This window comes from Canis lupus, chromosome 30 (assembly GCF_003254725.2).
Source record: "Canis lupus dingo isolate Sandy chromosome 30, ASM325472v2, whole genome shotgun sequence".
NCBI lineage: Eukaryota > Metazoa > Chordata > Mammalia > Carnivora > Canidae > Canis > Canis lupus.
The window spans coordinates 10,720,219-10,744,554 of NC_064272.1; the positions used below are offsets into that span (position 1 = coordinate 10,720,219).

Sequence of the window (24,336 nt, forward strand, 5' to 3'; positions counted from 1 at the left end):
GTGAAAGTTTGGTGAGAACCAGATCATGGAGGGCCCTGATGTTACTGTTAATAGGATTAGTTCTCAAATCATTTCACCTATGTTGTAAAATTGGGTCTAGACTGGGAAAGAAAAGAAAATGGGGCAAGTCTTGAGCAAGGAACAGTGAAGGATCCATGTAACTGACCAAGGAAGCAGTTATGGGGTAGAAAGAAAAGGGTCTTAAAAATAGACTAGGTAGAAATTTATATTTTGAATTTAACAGCTCCAAAACCATGCTGTCCAGATGGAGTAAATATGAGAAAACGATTGTTTTGACTCACAGCAACTCAAAGAATAGGAAAAAAAAAAGTTAAATATGGCTGTGACTGTAAGAAATACAGGACACTAAAATCTTATTTGTTACTTTGTGACACAAGGATTCGATTCACAACTTTTTCTGGCCTTTGGGCCTTGTAAGGTCATCACTAGGCTCTTAGTTAACTGGTAGGCAGATAAATAGGTGAAATTTAAACCAGCTTATAAGCTCTTGAAAAAAATCAAAATGCTTCCCTTCCTAGGAAGAAGGTAATATGGTAGCCACAGGGCATGATTTTCTTGAGGGGGGGCGGGTTATGAGGAACCAGGGGACTCAGGTAAAGACTGCATGTTGGTTTCGATTTTAGCCTAAACATACGGCATGTAAGTGCGCCTGAATCTTTTCCAGGCTCACATTGCAAGGCAAGGTGGTTTTTCCTCAGAAGCGCCAGTGTTTTTCAAAGCGAGATACTGGCATCAGCAGCATCAAAAATACCCAACCTAAGGTAAAAATGTGGGTTCGGTCCAATAGCATCCCTAGAGAATTTGAGTGTGGGGGTGAGGCTGGGTGAGCTAGACGCGTACCGAGAGGACCGCGAGACCCGCGTGCTCCTCCCGGTCCCGCCAGCTGGCTTCAGGCCGCTCTCAGTTGCCCGCAGGCCCCGCCCCAGCCGCGCTACTCCTCCCTCTCTCCCCTCCCCCCGCCGCCCCTCCCTCTCCCCCCTCCCCGCGCCGCCCGCCGCAATCTTGGCGGGAAGACTCCAGCTGCTGAGCCGCGGAAAGATGTCTGGGTCGCGCGCGGGTCGTGAGGAGAAGGCGGGCTTGTCTAGACAGCGACTCCAGGTGAAGGTGAGAAATGGCTTGTTGCTTTCGGGTTTGCTCCTGCCTCTGTGTTCGTGAAAGACTGCGGGGATCAGGCCCGGGAGGCCGCGAAGACTTGGCACCCCCCGCCTCCGCACTCCGTAACTGTTTCCCGCTCCTTGGGGCATCTCTCAGCCTAACGGGTTTTTCGGAGGTGGTGTTTCGGAAGATCCCGGCCCCGTTTTCCTCAATGGAAACTCGACCTTCAGCGTTGGGGAAGGTTCATATCAATAACTCCAGAAATAGGGACAGAGTGGGATGAGGGACTCTGCGTTTGCTTTTGAGGCAGTTGTAATCGTCGGCTTCCCCCTCTGGAAACAATTCCAGATACTCAGAAGCTGACAGTTGGCGTAATCTCAGTTACAAACGTAGTCATTATTATTATTACACAGTTATTGGTCTGCAGAGTTTGGGTAAAAAATGCATCCAGTATAATAAATAATTAAGTTCAGGTTAATGAGTTAGATATCTAGATGGGGGAGGGGAGGGGCAGGGAAGTTTCTTTACAGGCTGTCAGTTTGACTTTGTGTTTTCGTGATAAAATGGAAATTAGATTTATTTACACAGACCTGTAAGAAAAGGCATAGGATCTGGGATTCTAATATTCTCTTTTCTTTTATTGACCTGAATAGGTGAATGAATATAAAGAAAACCAAAACATCACTTGTGTGTCTCTGAGACCAGTGCAGACTACGGTTTTAGGAAAAACACCTAAGGTGTTTCTTGTTCCCTTTTCACTCAGTAATTACAAGCCAGACCAACCTAAGCACCCCAAATCCCTTTTGGATAAGAATTCTAACAATGAAGTTGCATGTAAGAAATGTAAGAAGACTGAAATAAGGAAAACTTGCAGAAGGATTTTAACTCCAAGGATGGCAGCCACATCTTCTAAGGCAGAATCCACACTGCAAAAAACATCCTTAGATGTTTATACTGAAAGTGACAAGCAACAACACAAGAGCACTTCAGATACAGTGATTCTCAGGGAAGTTGACAGGGAAAGCAGTCAGGATCTAGACAGTGATGAAGATACCACACCAGGCCTGGTAAGAATTTAATTACTAGCTTATTTAAATTTTTCTTATTTTAAAATTTGAAGTTCTGATAAGCTAAGGTTATCTAGGCTCTATGTATATTTAATTGAAAAATTTTTTTAAAATTTCAATTAAATTAATTTTCTTCCTCTCAGTTTATTGCACATATTTTGGGGTTTACTTAAACTTTATGGTGTCTTGTTCATCTTTACATATTTATGTACAATACGCCTGCAGAAGTTGGCCTGTGGGACATATGGCATTTGAGTGACCCTTGATATCAGGTAGGAGAATAATCATAAATTGATTAATAAAACTGAATAATATTTCCTTTAAATACAGAAAGGAGAAAAATGATGGGAGTAGAGAAGATACATGAGAAACACTTATTAGCTCTATAGAAAATAATAGTATTAATCGGTTTAAGGAATTAAGCGTCTAATTTTTGGGCTTCTATTGCCTCTCAGGAATGTTGTACTTCATTTAAAGTGACAAATTTTGTGCAAAACAAGATAAAACCATACCATACGTCAAAAAGTTGATGGAGGGCAGCCCAAGTGGCTCAGTGGTTTAGCACCGCCTTCAGCCCAGGGCGTGATCCTGGAGACCTGGGATCGAGTCCCACATCAGGCTCTCTGCATGGAGCCTGCTTCTCCCTCTGCCTGTGTCTCTGCCTCTCTCTCTGTATCTCTCTCTCTCTCTCTTTCTGTGTCTCTCATGAATAAATAAATAAAATCTTAAAATAAAAAAAAAGTTGATGGACAGAAAATGATAAAAGGGAAAGGGAGATAAGATAATTGTGGTGGTGTTCTTTTGAAATAGGAATTCAATTTATGCTTTACTGTCTCAGAAGTAAGAGTTAAGACCTCTGGTGGGACAGTGTGGGGTAAGTCATTATTAGTGCAGTGGACTGGAGGTTGAAAGCCTAGGTTTTAGATGTGGCTGCTTTTTTTTTTTTTAATTTTTTTTTTTAATTTTATTTATTTATGATAGTCACATAGAGAGAGAGAGAGAGAGAGAGAGAGAGAGGCAGAGACATAGGCAGAGGGAGAAGCAGGCTCCATGCACCGGGAGCCTGACGTGGGATTCGATCCGGGGTTTCCAGGATCACGCCCTGGGCCAAAGGCAGGCGCCAAACCGCTGCGCCACCCAGGGATCCCGATGTGGCTGCTTTTTAAAAAAAATTTATTTATTCATTAGAGAGAGAGCTCAAGTGGGGGTGGAAGAAAGAGTCAATGGAAGAACAAAACTCCTCACTGAGCAGGGAGCTTGACTCAGAGCTGGATCCCAGGACCCCAAGATCATGACTTGAGCTGAAGGCAGATGTTTAACCAACTGGGTCACTCAGGTGCCCCAGATGTGGCTGCTTCTGTTTAAGCAAATCACTCTATAGTGAGGGAAATTGGATAAGATCAGTGCTTCTTAAATTTTAGTCACTATTAGAATTTCTTGGATGGTTGTTAAAATTCCATTACAGGACTCTACCACCAGAATTTCTGTTTCAGAAGTTTTGGAGTGGGGTAAAGAATTGGCATGTCCAGCAGTTTCTTAGAGATTCTGGTGGTATTGGTCTGGGATGGCATTTCGAGAAACACTGGATTAGATTATCTCTTTGGCCTCTTCGAGTATAAGATTCTGAGTATATGAGGCTAGTGTGAAGTAGATTTTATTTTTAAAAATTTATTTACAATTTTTTTTGTTTTTTTAATTCTGTTATGCTTAACATAACGTATTACTTTCAGGTGTACGATATAGCGATTCAACAATTTTTTAAAAAGATTTTATTTATTAATTCATGAGAGACAGAGAGAGAGAGAGAGAGAGAGAGAGAAGCACGCTCCATGCAGGGACTCCAGGACCACGCCCTGGGCCAAAGGCAGGTGCTAAACCATTGAGCCACCCAGGGATCCCCGTGATTCAAAAATTCTATACACTACACAGTTCTCATCATAAGTGTACTCTTAATCTCCTTCACCTATTTCAACCATTCCCCCCCACTTCCCCTCTGGCAACCATCTTTTCTTTATAGTTAAGAGTCTTCCTTGGTTTATCTCTGTCTTTTTTTCCTTTGCTCATTTTGTTTCTCAAATTCTACCTATGAGTGAAATCATATGATACTTGTCTTTCTCCGATTGATTTTGCTTAGCATTATTCTCTCTAGCTCCATCCATGTTGTTGCAAATGGCAAGATTTCATTCTTTTTCATGGCTGAATAATATTCCTGTTTGTGTACACGCATGTGTGTGCTGGTGTGTGTGTGTGCAGACACACGCGCCCCACACCTTTTTCTTTTAAGATTTTTTTTTTTAATTTTTAAGTAATTTCTATACCCAACATAGGGCTTGAATTTACAACCCAAGATCAAGAGTCATATGCTGTACTGACTGAGCCAGCCAGGCACTCCTCAGTTCCGTATCCATTCATCTATTGAGATTTTAGTTTGATCTAAGGAAATAGGGTCAGAAATTAGAACATTAGGAGTAAGTACTAGAGCTATTCGAGCAGTCATAGATGCCCAGCAGTGTTAAAGTAGGATAAACTGAAAGATCTAACATCTTTTTTTTTTTTTTTTTTTAAAGATTTTATTTATTTATTCATGAGAGACACGGAGAGAGAGAGAGGTGGAGACACAGGCAGAGGAAGAAGCAGCCTCCATGCAGGGAGCCTGATGTGGGACCCGATCCTGGGTCTCCAGGATGAGGCCCTAGGCTGGAGGCGGCGCTAAACTGCTGAGCCACCCACGCTGCCCAAGATCTAACATTTTTATAGGACATTTCATTCTTTTCTCTTACTTTCATTAATTATCTTTTTGGACCAAAATGACTAAAGCTTTTTGGTACTATGCTTAGAAACAATATTTTATTTTATAAGCTTATTTCTTCCCCAAATGAGGGAAAGCTTTTGTCAAATCACAGGTAAGTGTCTTGGCCTGCAAGTCAAGAATTTTAGGGGTGCCTGGATCACTCAGTTGGTTAAAGCATCCAACTCTTGGTTTTGGCTCAGGTTATGATCTTGTGGGTAGGGAGATTGAGCCCGGAGTTAGGTTTCCATGCTCAGTGAGGAGTCTACTTGAGATTCTCTCCCTCTGACTTTCCCCGACTTTCACTCTCTCTCTAAAATGAATAAGTAGTGCTCGCTTCCGCAGCACACTTGCTAAAATTGGAACGATACAGAGAAGATTAGCATGGCCCCTGTGCAAGGATGACACGCAAATTCGTGAAGCGTTCCATATTTTAAAAAAATAAATAAATAAAATGAATAAGTAAATCTTCAAAAAAATTTATTCAGTTTTTTGAGAAACTTGCTAAATTTCATCTCTCAACACTTTTATTAAATATTTTAACTTCACAAAGCATTTCTTAACAGTTTTTTTTTTTTTTTTAACAGTTTTAAGCTTTGAGAACATTTGGGCTTACAGAAGAGTGGCAAAAATAGAGAATTCGGATATATCTTTTACCTGGTTTCCTCCTTTTTTTAATATTTTATTTTATTATTTTTTTGTGTTTTTTGACATTTTTAAAAATTTAAATACGATTTGCCAACATATAATGTAACACCCAGTGCTCATCCCATCAAGTGCTCTCCTCAGTGCCTGTCACCCGGTTACCCCATGCCCCCGCCCACCTCCCCTCCTGCAACCCTTTGTTCGTTTCCCAGAGTTAGGAGTCTCTCATGGTTCATCTCCCTCTCTAATTTTCCTCACTCAATTCCCCTCCTTTCCCTTATAATCCCTTTTACTATTTCTTATATTCCATGTATGAGTGAGACCATGTGATGATTGTCCTTCTCCGATTGACTTACTTCACTCAGTATCATTACCCTCCAGTTCCATCCAGGTCGATGTAAATAGTGGGTATTCATCCTTTCTGATGGCTCAGCAATATTCTATTGTATAAATAGACATCTTCTTTATCCATTCATCTTTTTTCAATTTCATTTTTTGTATATTTGTATATTTTTTATTGGAGTTCAATTAGCCAACATATAGCATAACACCCAGTGCTCATTACCTGGTTTCCTCTTATGTTAATATCATAAATAACTGTAGAACATTTATCAAACCAGGAGTTAACCTTGCTACAATATTAACTTAAGTACAAAATTTATAAGGATTTCATTAGTTTTTTTTTTTTTTTAAAGATTTTATTTATTTATTCATGAGAGACACAGAGAGAGAGAGAGAGGCAGAGATAAAGGCAGAGGGAGAAGCAGGCTCCATGCAGGGAGCCCAACGTGGGACTCTATCCTGGGTCTCCAGAATCAAGCCCTGGGCTGAAGGCGGCGCTAAACCGCTGAGCCACCCGGGCTGCCCAGGTTTTTTTTTCTTTTTTTAACTGATGTCCTTCTTCTGTTCCAGTATTCAGTCTAGGATTGCACAGGTGCATTTATTATAAGGTTTTATTTATTTATTCATGAGACACACACACACACACAGAGAGAGAGAGAGAGAGAGAGAGAGAGAGAGAGAGAGAGGCAGAGACATAGAGAAAGAAGCAGGCTCCATGCAGGGAGCCTGATGTGGGACTCGATCCTGGGACTCCAGGATCACGCTGAAGGCAGACGCTCAACTGCTGAGCCGCCCTGGCATCCCTGCACAGTGCATTTAATAGCTATGTTTCTGTATTCTCTTCCCATCTGTGACAGTTCCTCAATCTTCCATGACCTTGGCACTTTTTTTTTTTTTTAAGATTTTATTTATTTATTCATGAGAGACAGAGAGAGAGACAGGCTGAGGGAGGAGCAGGCTCCATGCAAGGGACCCTGACATAGGACTTGATTCCGGGCCTCCAGGATCAGGCCCTGGGCTGAAGGTGGCGCTAAACCACTGAGCCACCCGGGCTGCCCGACCTTGGCACTTTTGAAGAGTACTGAATAGTTATTTTGTGTGATGTTCCTCAATTTGGGTTTGTCTACTATTTTATCATAATTAGATGAAGGTTTTGCATTTTGGGGGAAGAATACTACTGATGCAAATGTGCCCCCTTCAGTGCATCATATCAGAGTGTACATGATGTTGCTATGTTTTACTGGTGATGTTGACCTTGATCACTTGGCTAAGGTGGTATCTGTCAGGATTCTCCAATGGAAACATTTTTCCCTTTGTAATTCCTAAATATTTTGAAGGAGATACTTTGAGACTAGGCATATATCTGGTTTCTGTCATCAAGCATATATTTATTTTTTTTCTATTGAACTATAATTCACAGAACATAAAATTTACTATTTAAAAATGTACAATTCAGGGATGTCTGGGTGGCTCAGTGGTTGAACGTCTGCCTTTGGTTCAGGTCGTGATCCTGGGTCCTGGGATCAAGTCCCATATCAGGCTCCCAGCAGGGAGCCTGTTTCTCCCAATGCCTCTGGCTCTGCCTCTCTCTGTGTCTCTCATGAATAAATAAAATCTTAAAAGTGTACAGTTCAGTGGTTTTTAGTATATATACAAGATTGTACAGTCATTGCCACTATCCAGTTTCAGAACATTTCTTTCACTATGAAAAGAAACCTGTACCAATTAGCAGTGACTCCCAACTCCTCTACCTCCCTAACCCAGCCCTGGAAACCACTAATCTACTTTTTCTCTATCGATTTGCCTATTCTGGACATTTCATATAAATGGAATCATATGATATGTAGTTTCTTGTGTCTGGCTTCTTTGACTTAGCATAATGTTTTGAGGGTTCATTCATATTATATAGTATGTATTGGTACTTGATTCCTTTTTATGTTTGAATAATATTGCATGAATTACTACATTTTGTTTATCCATTCATAAGTTGCTGAACATTTGGGTTTTCCCCACTTATTTGCTATTATGAATAGTGCTGCCACAAACATTTGCTTATGAGTTTTTGCTGAACATATGTTTTCCATTATTTTGGGTGTATCTGTAGGAGTGAAATTGCTGGGTCATGTGGTCAACTGTGTTTAACTTACTGAGAAACTGTCAAATTGTTTACCAGACTGGCTGTACCATTTTTACATACCAGTGGCAGTGCATGAAGAGTCTACTTTCTCTGTCTAGAGATGTCTCTACACATCTGCCAATACTTATTATTTATCTTTCCTAAATATTAAAAAGAAATTTAGTTGTAAAATACACAATATAAAACTTATCACCTTAACCATTTTTGGAAGTACAATGTAGTACTGTTAAGCACATTTATGTTGTTGTGAAACCAGTCTCCAGAAATCCTGTCATCTTGAAAAACTGAAACTCTATCCCATTAAATACCTCATTTCTCTCTTCCTACCAGCCCCTGGCAACTACCATTCTTCTTTGTGACTCTTTAAATTTGACTAGTATAGGTATCTCATAAAAGTGGAATCATGGTATTTGTCTTTTTGTGACTGGCTTATTTCATTTAACATAATATCCTTAATTACTCATGTTTTTCTTTAACTAAAAAAATTGGGGGGGTAGGGGCAGAGGGAGAGAGAGAGAATCTTAAGCATCGACTTGGACTTGATCTCACGACCCTAAGATCCAGAGCTGAAATCAAGTCACACTTAACTGACTGAGCTGCCCAAGTAATCCTCCCTTTAAAAAAAAAAAAAAGTAATTTCTACACTTAATGTGGGGCTTGAACTCACAACCCTCATATCAAGAGCTGCATGCTCTACCAACAGAGCCAGGCAAGTGCCGCTTGTCTTTCTGATTACAGCCATTCTAGTGGATATAATGTGGTGTCTCATTGTGGTTTTGATTTGCATTTTTCTAATGACCAGTAATGTTGAGCATCTTTACATGTACTTATTGGTCATTTGTACTTTGGAAAAATACCTTTTTGAGCCCTTTGCCATTTGAAAAATTGTCTTTTTGTTTTGAATTATAAGAGTTCTTTATATATTCAGGAAACTAGACCCTTATTAGTTATATCACTTGCAAGTATTTTCTCCCATTTTGTGTACTTTATTTTCATGTTCTTGATAATGCCCTTTGACATAAAAAAGTTGTCTATTTCAATTTTTTTTTTTTTGAGAGAAAAAGCACATATATGTGAGTGGTGGTGGTGCGGCAGCAGAGGGAGAAAATCTCATGCAGATTCCATACTGAGCCAAGCCTGACTCAACACTTGATCTCACGGTTATGAGATCATGACTTGAGGTGAAATCAAGAGTCAGATGCTCAACTGTCTGAGCCACCTAGGTGCTCCTAAATTTAATTTTTAATTAAAGATGTTTAAGTCTACCTTATTTAATTCTTTTTGTCGCTTGTGCTTTGTTGTCATATCTAAGAACCTGTTGCCTAATACAAGGTTATGAAGATTTACACTATATTTCCTTCTAAGAATTTTAAAGTTTTAGCTCTTACATTTAGGTCTTTGATCTATTTTGAGTTATTTTTTATAATGTGATGTAGGGGTCCACAAATTAATACTTTTGCATATAGGTACCCATTTATCCCAGAACCATTTGTTGGCAAGACTATTATTTTTCATTGAATAGTCTTAACTATAAAAAAAAATTTAACCTTAGGTTACAGGCTTATTTCTAGACTTTCAGTTTTATTCTGTTGATCTAATGCCTATCTGTATGCCAGTATTACACTTAAAATTTTTTTTTCTATTTCAAGTATAGTTAGCATACAGTGTTATATTTCAGGTGTACAATAGTCCTACACTGTTTTAATTACTGTAGCTTTATATTAAGTTTTGAAATCAGGATGTGAGTCCTGCAACTTGGTTCTTCTTTTTCAAGATTATTTTGGCTATTCTGGGTCCTTTGCATTTCTATGTGAATTTTAGGCTTGTCCTAACATTTAGCTTGTCCACTTTTGCAAAAATGGCATTTATCATTTTGATAGAGATTGCACTGAATCTGAAATTTGGGGAGTATTACTGTTTTAATGATATTAAGTTCCAGTCTATGAATAAGGATGTCTTCTCTCTTTTTTAAAAAGAAAGTATTTATTTTTAGAGAAGTGCACACACTAGCTCTAGGGAGGGGCAGAGGGAGAGGGAGAGAGAGAATCTCTCAAGCAAACTCCCTGCTGAGTGTGGAGCCTGATGCAGTGTTTGATCCCACAACTCATGAGATCATGACCTGAGCTGAAACCAGGAGTTGAGTGCTCAACCAACTAAGCTACTCAGGTACCCCAAGAATGTCTCCCCTTTTACTTAGAATTTCTTTTTTTTCTTTTTTTTTAAATTATTTATTTATTTATTCATTTATTCATTTATTCATTTATGATAGACAGAGAGAGAGAGAGAGAGAGGCAGAAACACAGGAGGAGGGAGAAGCAGGCCCCATGTCGGGAGCCTGAGGCGGGACTCGATCCTGGAGCCAAGGGCAGGTGCCAAGCTGCTGAGCCACCCAGGGATCCCCTCTTTTTTTTAGATTTTATTTCCTTCAGTATTTAGTTTTCACTATATAAGCCTTTTTTTTTTTTTTTTTTTAAGATTTGTTTATTTAAGAGAGAGAGAACAAGCTGGGGGAGGGGTAGAAGGAGAGGGAGGCAAGCAGACTCCCCACAGAGTGGGGAGCCTGATTTGGAGCTGCATCCCAGGACCCTGAGATCATGATCTGAGCCAAAATCAAGAGTTGAAGGATTAATTGAGCCATCCAGGCCCCCTAAGCCTTATACTTCTTTGATTAAATTTGTTCCAAAGTATATTATTCTTTTTGATGCTTGGATGGTGTTTTTTCTTAAAATCATTTTCTGATTGTTCATTGTTAGTGTATAGACATATAAATGATTTTTGTATCTTGTAACTTCGCTGAGATTGCTTATTAGTGTTTTTGTGTGAATTCTTAAGCATTTTCTGTATATAAGATCATGTTTTGGCAATAGTTTTATTTCTTCCTTTTCAATCTGGTATTTTTTATTTTTTCCTAATCATCTTGTCCACATGTCCTACAATCTCCAGTACAGTGTTGAATAGAAGTAGCAAAAGCAGACATATTTTCTTGTTCTGAGCTTTAGGGAAAGAGCTTTCACTCTTACATCATTAAGTCTGATGTTACCTGTGAGAAACATCTGTTTTCAAAAAGTTTTTATCTCTAAGTGATAATAGATGCATAGCAATTTGCAGAAATACTACAGAGAGGTATCAGACCCTTCACTCAGTTTTTCCCAATGGGTACATGTTCTATATCACAGTATCAAAACTGGGAAATTCACATCTTACAAGGTATATGTATAATTCTGTATCATTTTATCACATGTTGATTGGTATAACTGCATGACAGTGAAGATACAGAACTATCGAACTATTCCATCTCCATAAAAACCTTTAGGCTCTTTCTTTCTTTTTTAAAATGTATTTTAAGTAGAGTCCAGTGTGGGCCTTGAACTGATTCGTTTTGTATCTCTACAATTTTGTCATTTTGAGAATGTTATATAAATGGATTCATACAGTTTGTGAATTTTTGACATTAGGTTTTTAATTCAAGTTACTTTGATCTTTTTTTTGAGCATAGCATCCCCTGTTTTATGGATACAGTAACTTCTTAAGTGTTTCTGAAGATAGTGGAGTTTTTAAAAAAATGTTTATTGCCTATATATGTTTATTTTGAAAGCCCACTTTGCTTGGTTTTCCTGTTACGTGTTGCAAGTTTTTTTTTTTTTTTAATATTTTATTTATTTACCCATGAGAGACAGAGAGAGAGGCAGAGACATAGGCAGAGGGAGAAGCAAGCTCCATGCAGGGAACCCAATGTGGGACTCGATCCCGGGTCACCAGGATCACAACCTGGGCCAAAGGCAGACGCTTAACCGCTGAGCCATCCAGGCATCCCTACATGTTGCAAGTTTTTGAGAAGTGGGTGATGGGTAAGAATACTTTGAGGGCACCTGGGTGGCTCAGCGGTTGAGCGTCTGCCTTTGGCTCAGGTCGTGATTCCGGGGTCCTGGGATTGAGTTCCATATCAGGCTCCCTAGAGGGAGCCTGCTTCTACCTCTGCCTGTGTTTCTTGCTTTCTTTCTGTATATCTCATGAATAAATAAATAAAATCTTAAAAAAAAAAAGAATAGTTTGAATTATACATTCCACTTAAAGATACCGATTATTTTTCTTAATTTTTAAAATTGTTTCTGTGGTAAGTAGAATCATTTAAATTTGTTTCTTTGATTTTTTTTTTTTTTTTTGCTTTTTTTTTTTTGTTGTTTGTTTCTTTGATTTTGAAATAGAATCTTAGGAAGTCCTTGATGATGGGTGGTGATGCTTTTCTCTGAAAAACAATTGTAAAGGCAGTGACACAATAAACTTTAACCTTTGCTGCCACTATTATTTTGTGTATGTGAGGAAAAATTTTTATTTTGATCAAAGTAATACATGTACATCCACATTTAAGTTCTATAATTCCACATTGTGTGTGTGTGTATATATAGGTAATTCCATATATACACACATATGTACTCAGAAACAAATCAAAACACCCAGCAGTTTTCTGCCACATAATTCTCTTTCTGATTACTGCTCCCCAGGAAACAAATTATACTTTCAACCTTTCTAGCTTTTATTTCTTCCGTGTTATCTGTTGACTTAATATGGAAGATAAAGACTTGTTTCATTCATGCTCACCTTATACATTTGTGCCCACCCACTCCTTTCCCTTCTCACCTCCTTACTAGGTACAGATGAAACTCTGGCAGAGTTGTAACAAAGAATTCTAATGGCTTTATATATCTATATAGTTTTTTTTAAATTTATTTATTCATGAGAGACAGAGAGAGAGGCAGAGACACAGGCAGAGAGAGAAGCAGGCTCCATGCAGGGAGCCCGATGCTGGACTGGATCTTGGGACTCCAGGATCACGCCCTGGGTGTGAAGGCAGGCGCCACACTGCTGAGCCACCCAGGGATCGCCTGCCTATCTATCTATCTATCTATCTATCTATCTATCTATCTATCTATCTATCTATATTTTTTTCCATGAAACAATTCCTGGGGACCTCCACCTTCCTACTTCATTCTGGGCTGTTTAATCCTTTCTTGGCCTTTTATCATTTTTCTTTTAATTTCTTTTACTTTTTATCACTCTTGTGCTGGAACTTCTGTACCTTGGATCCTGTCTTGGATCTAGTTTTTAGCTTTTTTTTTTTTTTTTTAAATTTTATTTATGCATTCATGAGAAATACAGAGAGAGAGAGAGAGAGAGGGTTAGAGAGAGAGGCAGAGACCCAGGCAGAGGGAGAAGCAGGCTCCGTGCAGGGAGCCCAACACGGGACTCGATCCTGGGACTCCAGGATCAGGCCGTGGGCTAAAGGCGGCATGAAACCGCTGAGCCACTGGGGCTGCCCTATTTTTTAGCTTTTTCTCTCATTTTGGTGAAGTATGGTTTATAGTAGCTTCCTGAGAACAGGTGTAGGAGAGATAGTTGACGTATCTGAAAAAGTTTTTAGCTGTACATTTGATTGGTGGTTTAATTGGATTTAGAATTGTAAGTTGAAAATAACTTTTCCTTAAAATTTTTAATACTCTTCCATTGTCTTCCAGCTCCCTTCATTATTGAGAAGTTAATATCATTCTGATTCCTGCTTCTTTATAATCTTTTTTTCCTTATCTGCAGTTTTTTTTTTTTTTTTTAAATCTTATCTCAGGTGTTAAATTATGTGATGACCTGTGTAAGCTTTGGTCTCTTTTCATTTGTTGTGCTGCATAATCATTGGGCCTTTGAATATGGAAACTCATATCTTTAGTTTCCAGAAATTTTCTTATTTCTCTAATAACTTTCTCCTCCATTTTCTGGGCTTCTCTTTTTTTTTTATTTTTAAAATTTATTTTTCCTTTTATTTTATTTTTTTAAAAGATTTTTTTATTTATTCATTCATGAGAGACAGAGATAGAGAGAGAGACAGAGACATAGGCAGAAGGAGAAGCAGGCTCCATGCAGGAAGGCCAATGTGGGACTGGATTCTGGGACTCCAGGATTACTCCCTGAGTCAAATGCAGACACTCACCGCTGACCCACCCAGGCATCCATTAGCTCCTCTTTTTACCTCTAGAACTATTAGTTGAATATTGGACATCCAAGCTTGATTCTCTGGTTTTATGGTCTTTTCTGTGTGTGCCTTTATCTCTTTTGTTGTTGTTATTTTATATAAATTTCATTAACTCATCATGAATTTAAAATTTTCTATTACTGAGTTCTTTCTCTTTTTGCTTAATAAAAAGATAACTGTGAGTAATGGTGTAAGTAATGACCAGTAGGAAATAAGTTGCTGTTGGGTTATATTACTTCTGATATGTCACTTGTAATTTAATTGGGAAGCCATACAGATACCTTGTGATTATCTCAAATTCAAACTCTTATAGTCAGTATCCAATGCATCAAAAGCTGTGTGCCATTTGTTAAGATAGCATAAAATGAATAGAGCAAGTGCAATTTGAAGGAAAGTATACATTTGAGAATTCAACACATTGTTTTGTGAGGTGCATTTTTTATGGATCATGCAAAGTAACCAGAATTTTTTTGGTGTAATTTCATAGGATGAATTTTCAGGATTGTCACCATATGAAAGGAAGAGACTGAAGAACATATCAGAAAATGCAAACTTTTTTGCTTCTCTTCAGTTGTCTGAGGTTTGTGTGGAGTTTCTTTCTTTTTTTATTTTTATTTTTTTTAAAGATTTTTACTTATTTATTCATGGGAGAGACAGAGAGAGGCAGACACACAGGCAGAGGGAGGAGCAGGCTCCCTGCAGGGAGCCCAGTGTGGTACTCCCTGGAATCACAACCTGAGCCAAAGGCAGATGCTCAACAACTGAGCCACCAGGCACCCCTTGTGTGGAATTTCTAATTAAAAGCAAGATGCCGGGATCCCCGGGTGGCGCAGCGGTTTAGCGCCTGCCTTTGGCCCAGGGCGTGATCCTGGAGACCCGGGATCAAATCCCACATTGGGCTCCTGGTGCATGGAGCCTGCTTCTCCCTCTGCCTATGTCTCTGCCTCTCTCTCTCTCTCTCTCTGTGTGACTATCATAAATAAATAAAAATTAAAAAAAAAATTAAAAAAAAATAAAAGCAAGATGCCATTCTTCTTGCCTGTAGGTTAATAAAATACTCAAAGTATCAGGTTTCATATATCAGATAAGGGATGGTAAAATTAGGAATGAATTTTGCATTTAATAAGAAGAGGTTACCATATTTTATTGATTCTAAGACTTTTCATTTTAATGTTTTTGAAGTTGGCATCTTGAAACTAACTGGCAGCTTTTCCTCCCTTTTGTTGGTGATCATGGTGTCTTATGAATGGCTGTCTTGGATTCAGAGGAACAGGGTATGTTCCAAGTGGTTGCTTTAGGCAAATGATAAAGGAGAAGTAGGAGGAATGGGTTGAGGGTTGTGTAGTTAAGGAGTGAGAGGATAAACTTTTTCTTTCTTTCCTTCCCTTTTTTTTTTTTTTAAGATTTATTTATTTATTAGATCACATGCTGGGGGCGGGGGCAGCAGAGTAGAGGGAGCAGCAGGGTCCTGCAGAGCAGGGAACTCAGGTGTGGAGCTCAATCCCAGGAGCCTGGGATCATGATCTATCTGAGTCTAAGGCAGATGCTTAACTGACTGAGCCATCCAGGCGCCCCCCCCCCCCCTTTTTTTAAATCGTAAGGAATAGGTGGAAATATGCTTTGTATAGTGAACTTTAAGGATAAATGGCCAGATGTATGCTAATGTTTTATAATCATTGTGACTAAATGTGTAATTTACATTGTGCTTTCACACTGTGGGTAAGTCTTCTATGTGTGAGATAGCTCTTCCTGAAGGAGGGTGTGTGGTATTTTCCTTCAAAAGATAAGCCCTTGGCTTTATTAAATAATTACTTGTTTTCTTGGGTTACACATTCCCAAATATTCAGCATGTGTTTGCATCTTGAGGGAAGGGAGGGCAACTTAATATGAGGGAATGACATTATTAAGTCACTAAAAGTTGAAAATTAAACAAATTTATTTTTTTAAAAGTTTTTTTTTTTTTTAAGATTTTATTTATTTATTCATGAGAATACACAGAGAGGAGAGAGAGAAGCAGAGACACAGGCAGAGGGAGAAGCAGACTCCATGCAGGGAGCCTGATGTGGGACTCGATTCCGGGTCTCCAGGATCACACCCTGGGCTGCAGACAGCGCTAAACCACTGAGCCACCAGGGCTGCCCTAAACAGAAATTTAAACAAAGTATCTCTGATTTTTATTTTAGTTAACAGAAATTAAGATTTTTTTTAAGATTTTATTTATTAATGAGAGACACAGAGAGAGAGAGAGAGAGAGAGAGAGGCAGAGATAAAGGCAGAGGGAGAAGCAGGCCCCATGTAGGGAGCCTGATACAGGACTCCACCCCGGACTGCAGGATCAGGCCCTGGGCTGAAGGCAGGCGCTAAACCGCTGAGCCACCCGGGCTGCCCAGAAATTAAGATTTTATTTATAGAAGTATAATATAACTTTTCTGGGAACTATCAAAGTAGGATTACCTGCAGTAGAAGTTACACCTTTTAATTTATAATAGTATGTTTGATTAAATGTTTAATATTTAATCATATAAACTCATTAGCAACCTGGTCCAAGGTATCAGAATGTCAGTACTTTAAGAATGTTAATGCCCCATACTGGGGCTTAAACTACTGACATTTGGCTTAAACTCATGACCCTGAGGTCAAGACCTGAGCCCAGATCAAGAGTTGGATGCTTAACCAACTGAGCCACCCAGGTACCCCAGTCCTTTAGATGGTATTATTTACTTGCCTTTATTATTGATAGTGTGTTTGTTTCATGTCTATTACCAAGAGCAGGTATATCTTAAGGATCTTTATTTCCTATATAGATCTTAGTGTCGATAAAGCAGCATACTTAATATTTTAGAAGGTAGTATCTTTTCATGTATGTTTTGTGTATTTTGCAGTCAGCTGCAAGGCTCCGTGAAATGATAAAGAGGAGACAGCCTCCTGCATCCAAAAGGTAAAAGATTTGGTTTATAATGCCTATACGACGATGCATTGTTGAGTTATTTATAATTTGAAAAAAATAGTTATGTGGTAAAATAATAAATCAGAAGCCGTAACCTTTTTTTTTTTTTAAGATTTTATTTATTTATTCATGACAGAGAGAGAGAGAGAGAGAGAGAGAGAGAAAGGCAGAGACGAGAGAGAGAGAGAGAGAGAGAGAGAGAGAGAGAAAGAGAGAAAGGCAGAGACACAGGCAGAGGGAGAAGCAGGCTCCATAAAGGGAGCCTGACACGGGACTCCATCCCAGGTCTCCAGGATCACACTCCAGGCTGAAGGTGGTGCTAAACCACTGGGCCATCGAGGCTGCCCTTTTTTTTTTTTTTTTTTTTTTAAGATTTTATTTATTTATTCATGACAGACAGAGAGAGGGAGAATGGCAGAGACACAGGCAGAGGGAGAAGCAGGCTCCATACAGGGAGCCTGACGTGAGACTCGATCCTGGAGAAGCCATAATCTTAAACCTGTTGTTCCATGTCTCCTGTTGTTCCATGTCTTCACAAGTATTTGGTGTTGTCAGTGTTCTGGATTTTGACCATTCTAGTAGGTGTGTATTGGTGTCTCATTGTTCTTTTAATTTATATTTCTCTGATAACATGATACAGCATCGTTTCATATGCTTATTGCTGTCTAGGTATTACCTTGATGAACTATCTGTTAAGGTCTTTGGCCCATTTTTTAATTGTTTTTTATTGTTGAATTTTAAGAGTTCTTTGTATATTTTTGATGACAATCTTTTATCAGATGTATCTTTTGCAAATATTTTCTCCTAGTCTGTGGTTTATCTTCTTATTCTCTGGATTCTGTCTTTTGCAGAGCAGACTTTTTCATTTTAATGATGTTTACTTCATCAATTTTTTCTTTCATAGATTGTGTTTTCGGTGTTTTATCTAAAAAACCATTGCTATACCCAAGGTCACCTAGGTTTTTTCCTGTTGTCTTGTACAAGTTTTATAGTTCTGCATTTTACATTAGATATACGATCTATTTTGAGTTAATTCTGTGATGGGGGTATTGATTTTTTTGTTTGTTTGCATGTGGTTGTCCATTTGTTCTAGCACCATTTATTAAAAAGATTATTTTTGCTTCATTATCTTGCTTTTGCTCCTTTAAGATCAGCAGGCTCTCTATTCTGTTCCATTGATTTGTGTATTTTTTCATCAGTACCCTACTTTCTTTAAAGACAATTACAGCTTTAAAGTAAGTCTTGACATAGGTAGTCAGTCCTCCAACTTTGTTCATCAATATTATGTTGGTTATGCTGTGCTTTTTTGCCTCTCTATATAAAACAATCATTTTGTCAGTACCCACAAAATAACTTTCTGGGATTTTGATTTAGATTACAGTGACTTTATAGATCAAGGTGTAAAGAACTGACATCTTGACTCTCTGTAAACATGGAATATCTCTCCATTTACTTAGTTTTTTTATTTTGTTCATCAGAGTTTTATAGTGTATTTCATATAGATCTTGGAAATATTTTGTTAGACTTAAACCTAAGTATTTCATTGCATGAGTGCTAATGTAAATAATATTATATTTTTATTTTTATTTTTTAATTTTAATTTTATTTTATTTTTAAAGATTTTATTTATTCATAGAGACAGAGAGAGAGGGGCAGAGACACAGGCAGAGGGAGAAGCAGGCTCCATACAGGAAGCCTGCCATGGGACTCAATCCTGGGTCTCCAGGATCATACTCCAGGCTGAAGGTGGCGCTAAACCGCTGCGCCACCGGGGCTGCCAGATATTATATTTTTAACTTCAACAAATTTCACTTGGTTATTGCATCATATAGGAAAAGAATTGACTTTTATATATTAACTTTGTATCCTACAACTTAGCTCTAACCACTTACTAGTTCCAGAGTTCTTTTGTTCATTTTTTAGAATTTTCTACATAGACTGTCAGGTCATCTATGAGCGAATGCAGCTTTTTAAAAAAACTTAATAGATTACTAGTTTATTATAAAAGGATATAACTTAAAACAACTAAAGGAAGAGATGCATAGGGCAAGGCATGGGGAAATGCTCTCTCAGAGCGTGTTAACTCTCCCAGCACATCCATGTGTTCACCAACCTGGAAATTCTTTTGTTTTTTATTTTTATTAAAAAAAATATTTATTTATTTGAGAAAGAGCAAGTGAGGGGAGGGACAGAGCTAGAGGGAGAGGGAGAGAATTCCAGGCCCAGGGCAGACACCGACTTGGGGTTTGATCTTATGATCCTGAGATCATGACCTTAGCCGAAATCAAGAATTGGATGCTTAACTGACTGAGCCACTCAGGCATCCCCAACTTGGAAACTCTTGAACAAATATAGTTTTATTTTTTCTTCCAAATCTGCGTACCCTTTGTTTCTTTTTCTTGTCTTACTGTATCAGCATAGTGCTGAAAAGGAATGGGGAGAAAGGACATTCTTGCCTGTACCTGATCTTGGTGGGAAAGCTTGGTGTTTCTCACCATTTAAGTATGACATTAGCTATAGGTTTTCTGTAGATACTTTATCAAGTTGAGAAGGTTCCCCTCTAGTTTACTGATATTTTTATCATGAAAGTAGGATCACATGATTTTGCTTTTTTAGCCTATTGATGTGATGGATTACTTTGAATGATTTTCAATAGGCTACATTAAGACATTTTTGAATGTTGAACCAGTCTTACATACCTCAAATATATCCCACTTGGTTTAGTACTTTTTGTATATTGTTGGGTTCAGTGTACTATTTTGTTGAGAGTTTTGCATCTGCTCATGAGACATTATTGGTCTGTAGTTCTCTGTTTTTAAATGTCTTTAGTTTTATTATTATGGTAATGCTGGCCTCATAGAATTAGGTAGGTAATATTCTCTCTGCTTCTATCCTCTAAAAGACATTGTAGAGAATTGATATGATTTCTTTCTTAAATGTTTGGTAAAATTCACCGGTGAACTTATGTCAGCCTGGTGCTTTCTATTTTGGAAGTTGATTGATTAATGATAATAATTTCTTTAATAGGTGTAAGCCTATTCAGATTATCTATTTCTTTTCTTATTTTTTTTTTTTTTTTTTTAAGATTTTACTTATTTATTCATGAGAGGCAGAGAAACAGGCAGAGGGAGAAGCAGGCTCCCTGTAGGGAGCCTGATGCAGGACTCTATCCTGGGACTGATCCCGGGGTCATGCCCTGATCCAAAGGCAGACACTCAGCTGCTGAGCCACCCAGACATCCTCAGATTATCTTTCTTTTCTTTTCTTTTCTTTTCTTTTCTTTTCTTTTCTTTTCTTTCTTTTCTTTCTTTTCTTTCTTTTCTTTCTTTTCTTTCTTTCCTTTTCTTTTCTTTTCTTTTCTTTTTTTTTTCTTTCTTTCGTTCTTTTCTTTCTTTCTTTCTTTCTTTCTTTCTTTCTTCTTCTTTCTTTCTTTCTTTCTTTCCTTTCTTGCCTCCCTCCCTCCCTATCTCCCTCCCTCCCTCCTTTCTTTCTTTCTTTCTTTCGTTTCTTTTCTTTCTTCTTTCTTTCGTTCTTTCTTTCTTTCTTTCTTTCTTCTTCTTCTTTCTTTCTTTCTTTCTTTCTTTCTTCTTTCTTTCTTCTTCTTTCTTTCTTCCTTCCTTCCTTCCTTCCTTCCTTCCTTCTTCCTTCCTTCCTTCTTTCTTTTCTTTTCTTTCTTTCTTTCTTTCTTTCTTTCTTTCTTTCTTTCTTTCTCTCTCTCTCTCTCTCTCTCTCTCTCTCTTTCTTTCTTTCTTTCTTTCTTTCTTTCTTTCTTTCTTTCTTTCTCTCTGATTTTATTTATTCATGAGAAAGAGAGAGGCAGAGACACAGGCAGAGGGAGAAGCAGGCTCCATTCAGGGAGCCCGACATGGGACTCGATCCTGAGTCTCCAGGATCAGGCTCTGGGCTGAAGGCGGCACTAAACTGCTGAGCCACCCGGGCTGCCCAGATTATCTATTTCAAATTCAGATTGTGACGGTTGTGTCTTTCAAGGAATTGTCCATTTCATCTAGGTCATCAAATATGTTGGCATAGAGTCCATATCATTTCTTTATTATCTTTTTAATGTCCATAGGATCTGTAGTAAGACCCATCTTTCCTTTCTGATATTGATAATTTTTTTTTCATAGTTAGCCTTGCTAGAGGCTTATTAATTTTACTGGCTTTTTAAGTTTGTTTGTTTGTTTGTTTGTTTATTTATTTATTTATTTATTTATTTATTTATTTGACAGAGAGAAAGAGATAGCACAAGCAGGGGGGATAGCAGGCAGAGGGAGAGAGAGAAGCAGGATCCCTGCTAAGCAGGGAGTCCAATGCGGAACTTGATCCCAGGACCCTGGGATCATGACCTGAGCCAAAGACAGATGCTTAACTGACTGAGCCACCAGACACCCCTCATTGGTTTTTTAAAAAAATATGTTTTATTTTTTTGAGAGAGAGAAAGAGAAGATACCAAGCACGAGCCAGGGAGAGGGGCAGAGGGAGAGAGAATCTCAAGCAGACTTCACACTTCGCGTAGAATTGGACATGAGTCTTGATCTCATGACTGTGCTATCATGACCTGAGCTGAAATGGAGAGTCAGACGCTTAACCAACTGAGCCACCTAGGTGCCCCAGATTTTAATGGTTTTTTGGAAGAACTGACTTTTGGCTTTATTGATCTACCCCCCTTCCCTGCCCCTGGTGATTTCTTGTTTTCAATTTTATTTATCTGCTTAATTTTTATTATTTTTTTCTTCTCTTTACTTTGGATTAATTTGCTCTTCTTTTTCTAGTTTCCTAAGTTGGAAACTTAGCTGATTTTTGACCTTCTTTCCTAATGTATGCATTTACTATTATAAATTACCCTCTAAACACTGCTTTCCTCACATCCCACAATTTTATGAGGTTGTATTTTCATTTTAATTTAGTTAGAAACATTATGTCCTCTTGAGATTCCTTCTTTGATCCATGTGTTATTTATTTTTAAAATTTTATTTAAATTAAGTCAATTAACATAAAATCTATTATTGATTTCTGAGTAGAGGTGATTCATCAGTCTTATATAATACCCTGTGCCCGTTATGTCACGTGCTCTCCTTAATGTTCATCACTCAGTTACCCTGTACCCTCACTCCTCTCTCCTTCAGCGACCCTCAGTTTGTTTCCTATGATTCAGAATCTCTTATGGTTTGTCTCCCTGATTTCATCCTCTTTTATTTTTTACTCTCTTCCTCTATGATCCTCTGTTTTGTTTATTAAATTCCACATGTGAATGAGATATGATAATTGTCTTTTTTTACTTATTTCACTTAGGATAATATCATCTAGTTCCATCCATGTTGTTGCAAATGACAAATTTCATTTTTTGATGGCTGAGTAGTATTTCATGGTTTATTAGAAGTGTGTTTTTAATCTGTATATATTTTGGATTTTCCATGTATCTTTCTCATTGATTTCTAGTTTAATATGGTTGTGTTCTGAGAGCAAACATTGTATGAATTTCTTTTCAAATTTCTATTCTTTTAAGTTTGTTAAGGTGTGTTTTATGGTCTAGAATGTGGTCTACCTTGGTGAATATTCTAAGTTTGAGAGAAATGTGTATTCTGTTTTTGAATGAACTGGTATATGGATATTGGTTATATCTACTTCATGGATGGTGTGTCGAGTTCAACTGTGCCTTGCTGATTTTGCCACCTGCTGGATCTCTCCATTTCTGACAGGGGAATGTTGAAGTCTCTGACTAAAATAGTAGAGCTACCTATTTTTGTAACTCTATTAGTTTTTACCTTACATAGTTTGGTGCTCTGTTGTTAGGTGTATTGTATTATGTTGTCTTGGAGAATTGACTCCCCTTCATCGTTCCTTCATCATTATGTAATGCCCTTCTTTATAATAACTTTCCTTTTTTTAAATTTTAATTAAAAAAATTCTCCTTTTTTTTTTAAAAAATATTTTATTTACTTATTTATTCATGAGAGACACAGAGAGAGAGGCAGAGGGAGAAGCAGGCTCCCTGCAGGGAGCCTGATGCAGGACTCCCATCGTGTGACCAGGGACCATGCCCCGAGCATGCATGCCCTGAGCATGCATCAGGCAGATGCTCAACCGCTGAGCCACCTAGGCGTCCCTCTATGATAACTTCCTTTGCTTTGAAGTCTGCTCTGTCTGAAATTAATGTAGCTACTTCTGCTTTCTTTGGATTTGTGTTAGCATGGTGTATTTTTCTCCATTCATTTACTTTTAATCTTTGTATCTTTATTTTTTTAAAGATTTTATTTATTAATTCATGGGAGACACAGAGAGAGAGAGAGAGGCAGAGACACAGGCAGAGAGAGAAGCAGGCTCCATTCAGGGAGCCTGACGTGGGACTCAATCCTGGGTCTCCAGGATCATGTCTTGGGCTGAAGGTGGCACTAAACCACTGAGCCACCCGGCTGCCCTCTTTGTATCTTTATATCTAAAGTAGGTTTCTTACAGCAACATATGTTTGGTATTGTATTTGATCAATTCTGACAATCTGTTTTAATGGTGCACTTAGACCACTGATATTCAAAGTGAGTATTGATAAATTTGGTTAATTATCTACCATATTTGTTTATGTGGTTATTGATATATTTGTATTTCTATCTGTTGTATTTGTTAATATTTTCTGCTTATTGCCCTTGTTTTTTGTTCCTGTTTTTGCCTCTACTCTTTTTCTGCCTTTTATGGTTTTAACTAAACTTTTTTTTTTTAAAGATTTTATTTGGGGATCCCTGGGTGGCGCAGCGGTTTAGCGCCTGCCTTTCGCCCAGGGCACGATCCTGGAGACCCGGGATCGAATCCCACGTCGGGCTCCTGGTGCATGGAGCCCGCTTCTCCCTCTGCCTGTGTCTCTGCCTCTCTCTCTCTCTCTCTCTCTCTGTGTGACTATCATAAATAAATAAAAATTAAAAAAAAACCTTTAAAGATTTTATTTATCTGCGAGAGAGAGACAGAGAGAGCAAGAGCAAGCAAGTGAGGGGAGGGGCAGAGAGAGAAACAGACACCCTGCTGAGCAGGGAGCCCAACTTGGGGCTTGATCCCCGGACCCTGGGATCATGACCTAAGCCAAAGTCAGATGCTTAACTGACAAGCCACCCAGGTGCCTGAAACATTTTATGTGATATCATTTTCTTTCCTTTCTTAGGATATCAGTTATACTTCCCTCCACCTTTTTTTTATGTGAATGCCCTAGAGTTTACTGTATATATATATACTATATATATATATAGTATAGTTTACTATATATATATATATATATATATATATATATAT

The 24,336-nt window shown here is 38.2% G+C and overlaps 1 protein-coding gene and 1 non-coding gene across 4 annotated transcripts in view; both read left to right on the forward strand.

Moving 5' to 3' along the window:
- The window catches only part of WDR76 (WD repeat domain 76), a 52,016-nt gene that overhangs the window by 892 nt on the left and 26,788 nt on the right, over window positions 1-24,336 (forward strand). The window contains exons 2-5 of one of the 3 annotated variants that reach the window (XM_025472959.3): window positions 686-782; window positions 1,880-2,183; window positions 14,602-14,694; window positions 16,997-17,052. In XM_025472959.3, coding sequence (XP_025328744.1) covers window positions 686-782; window positions 1,880-2,183; window positions 14,602-14,694; window positions 16,997-17,052 — 550 coding nt within the window. The other 2 variants (XM_025472960.2, XM_035709158.2) reach the window with 2 other exon arrangements.
- LOC112676215 (U6 spliceosomal RNA) lies at window positions 5,301-5,407 on the forward strand. Its single transcript, XR_003146385.1, has one exon. It is a non-coding gene; the product is annotated as a U6 spliceosomal RNA (small nuclear RNA).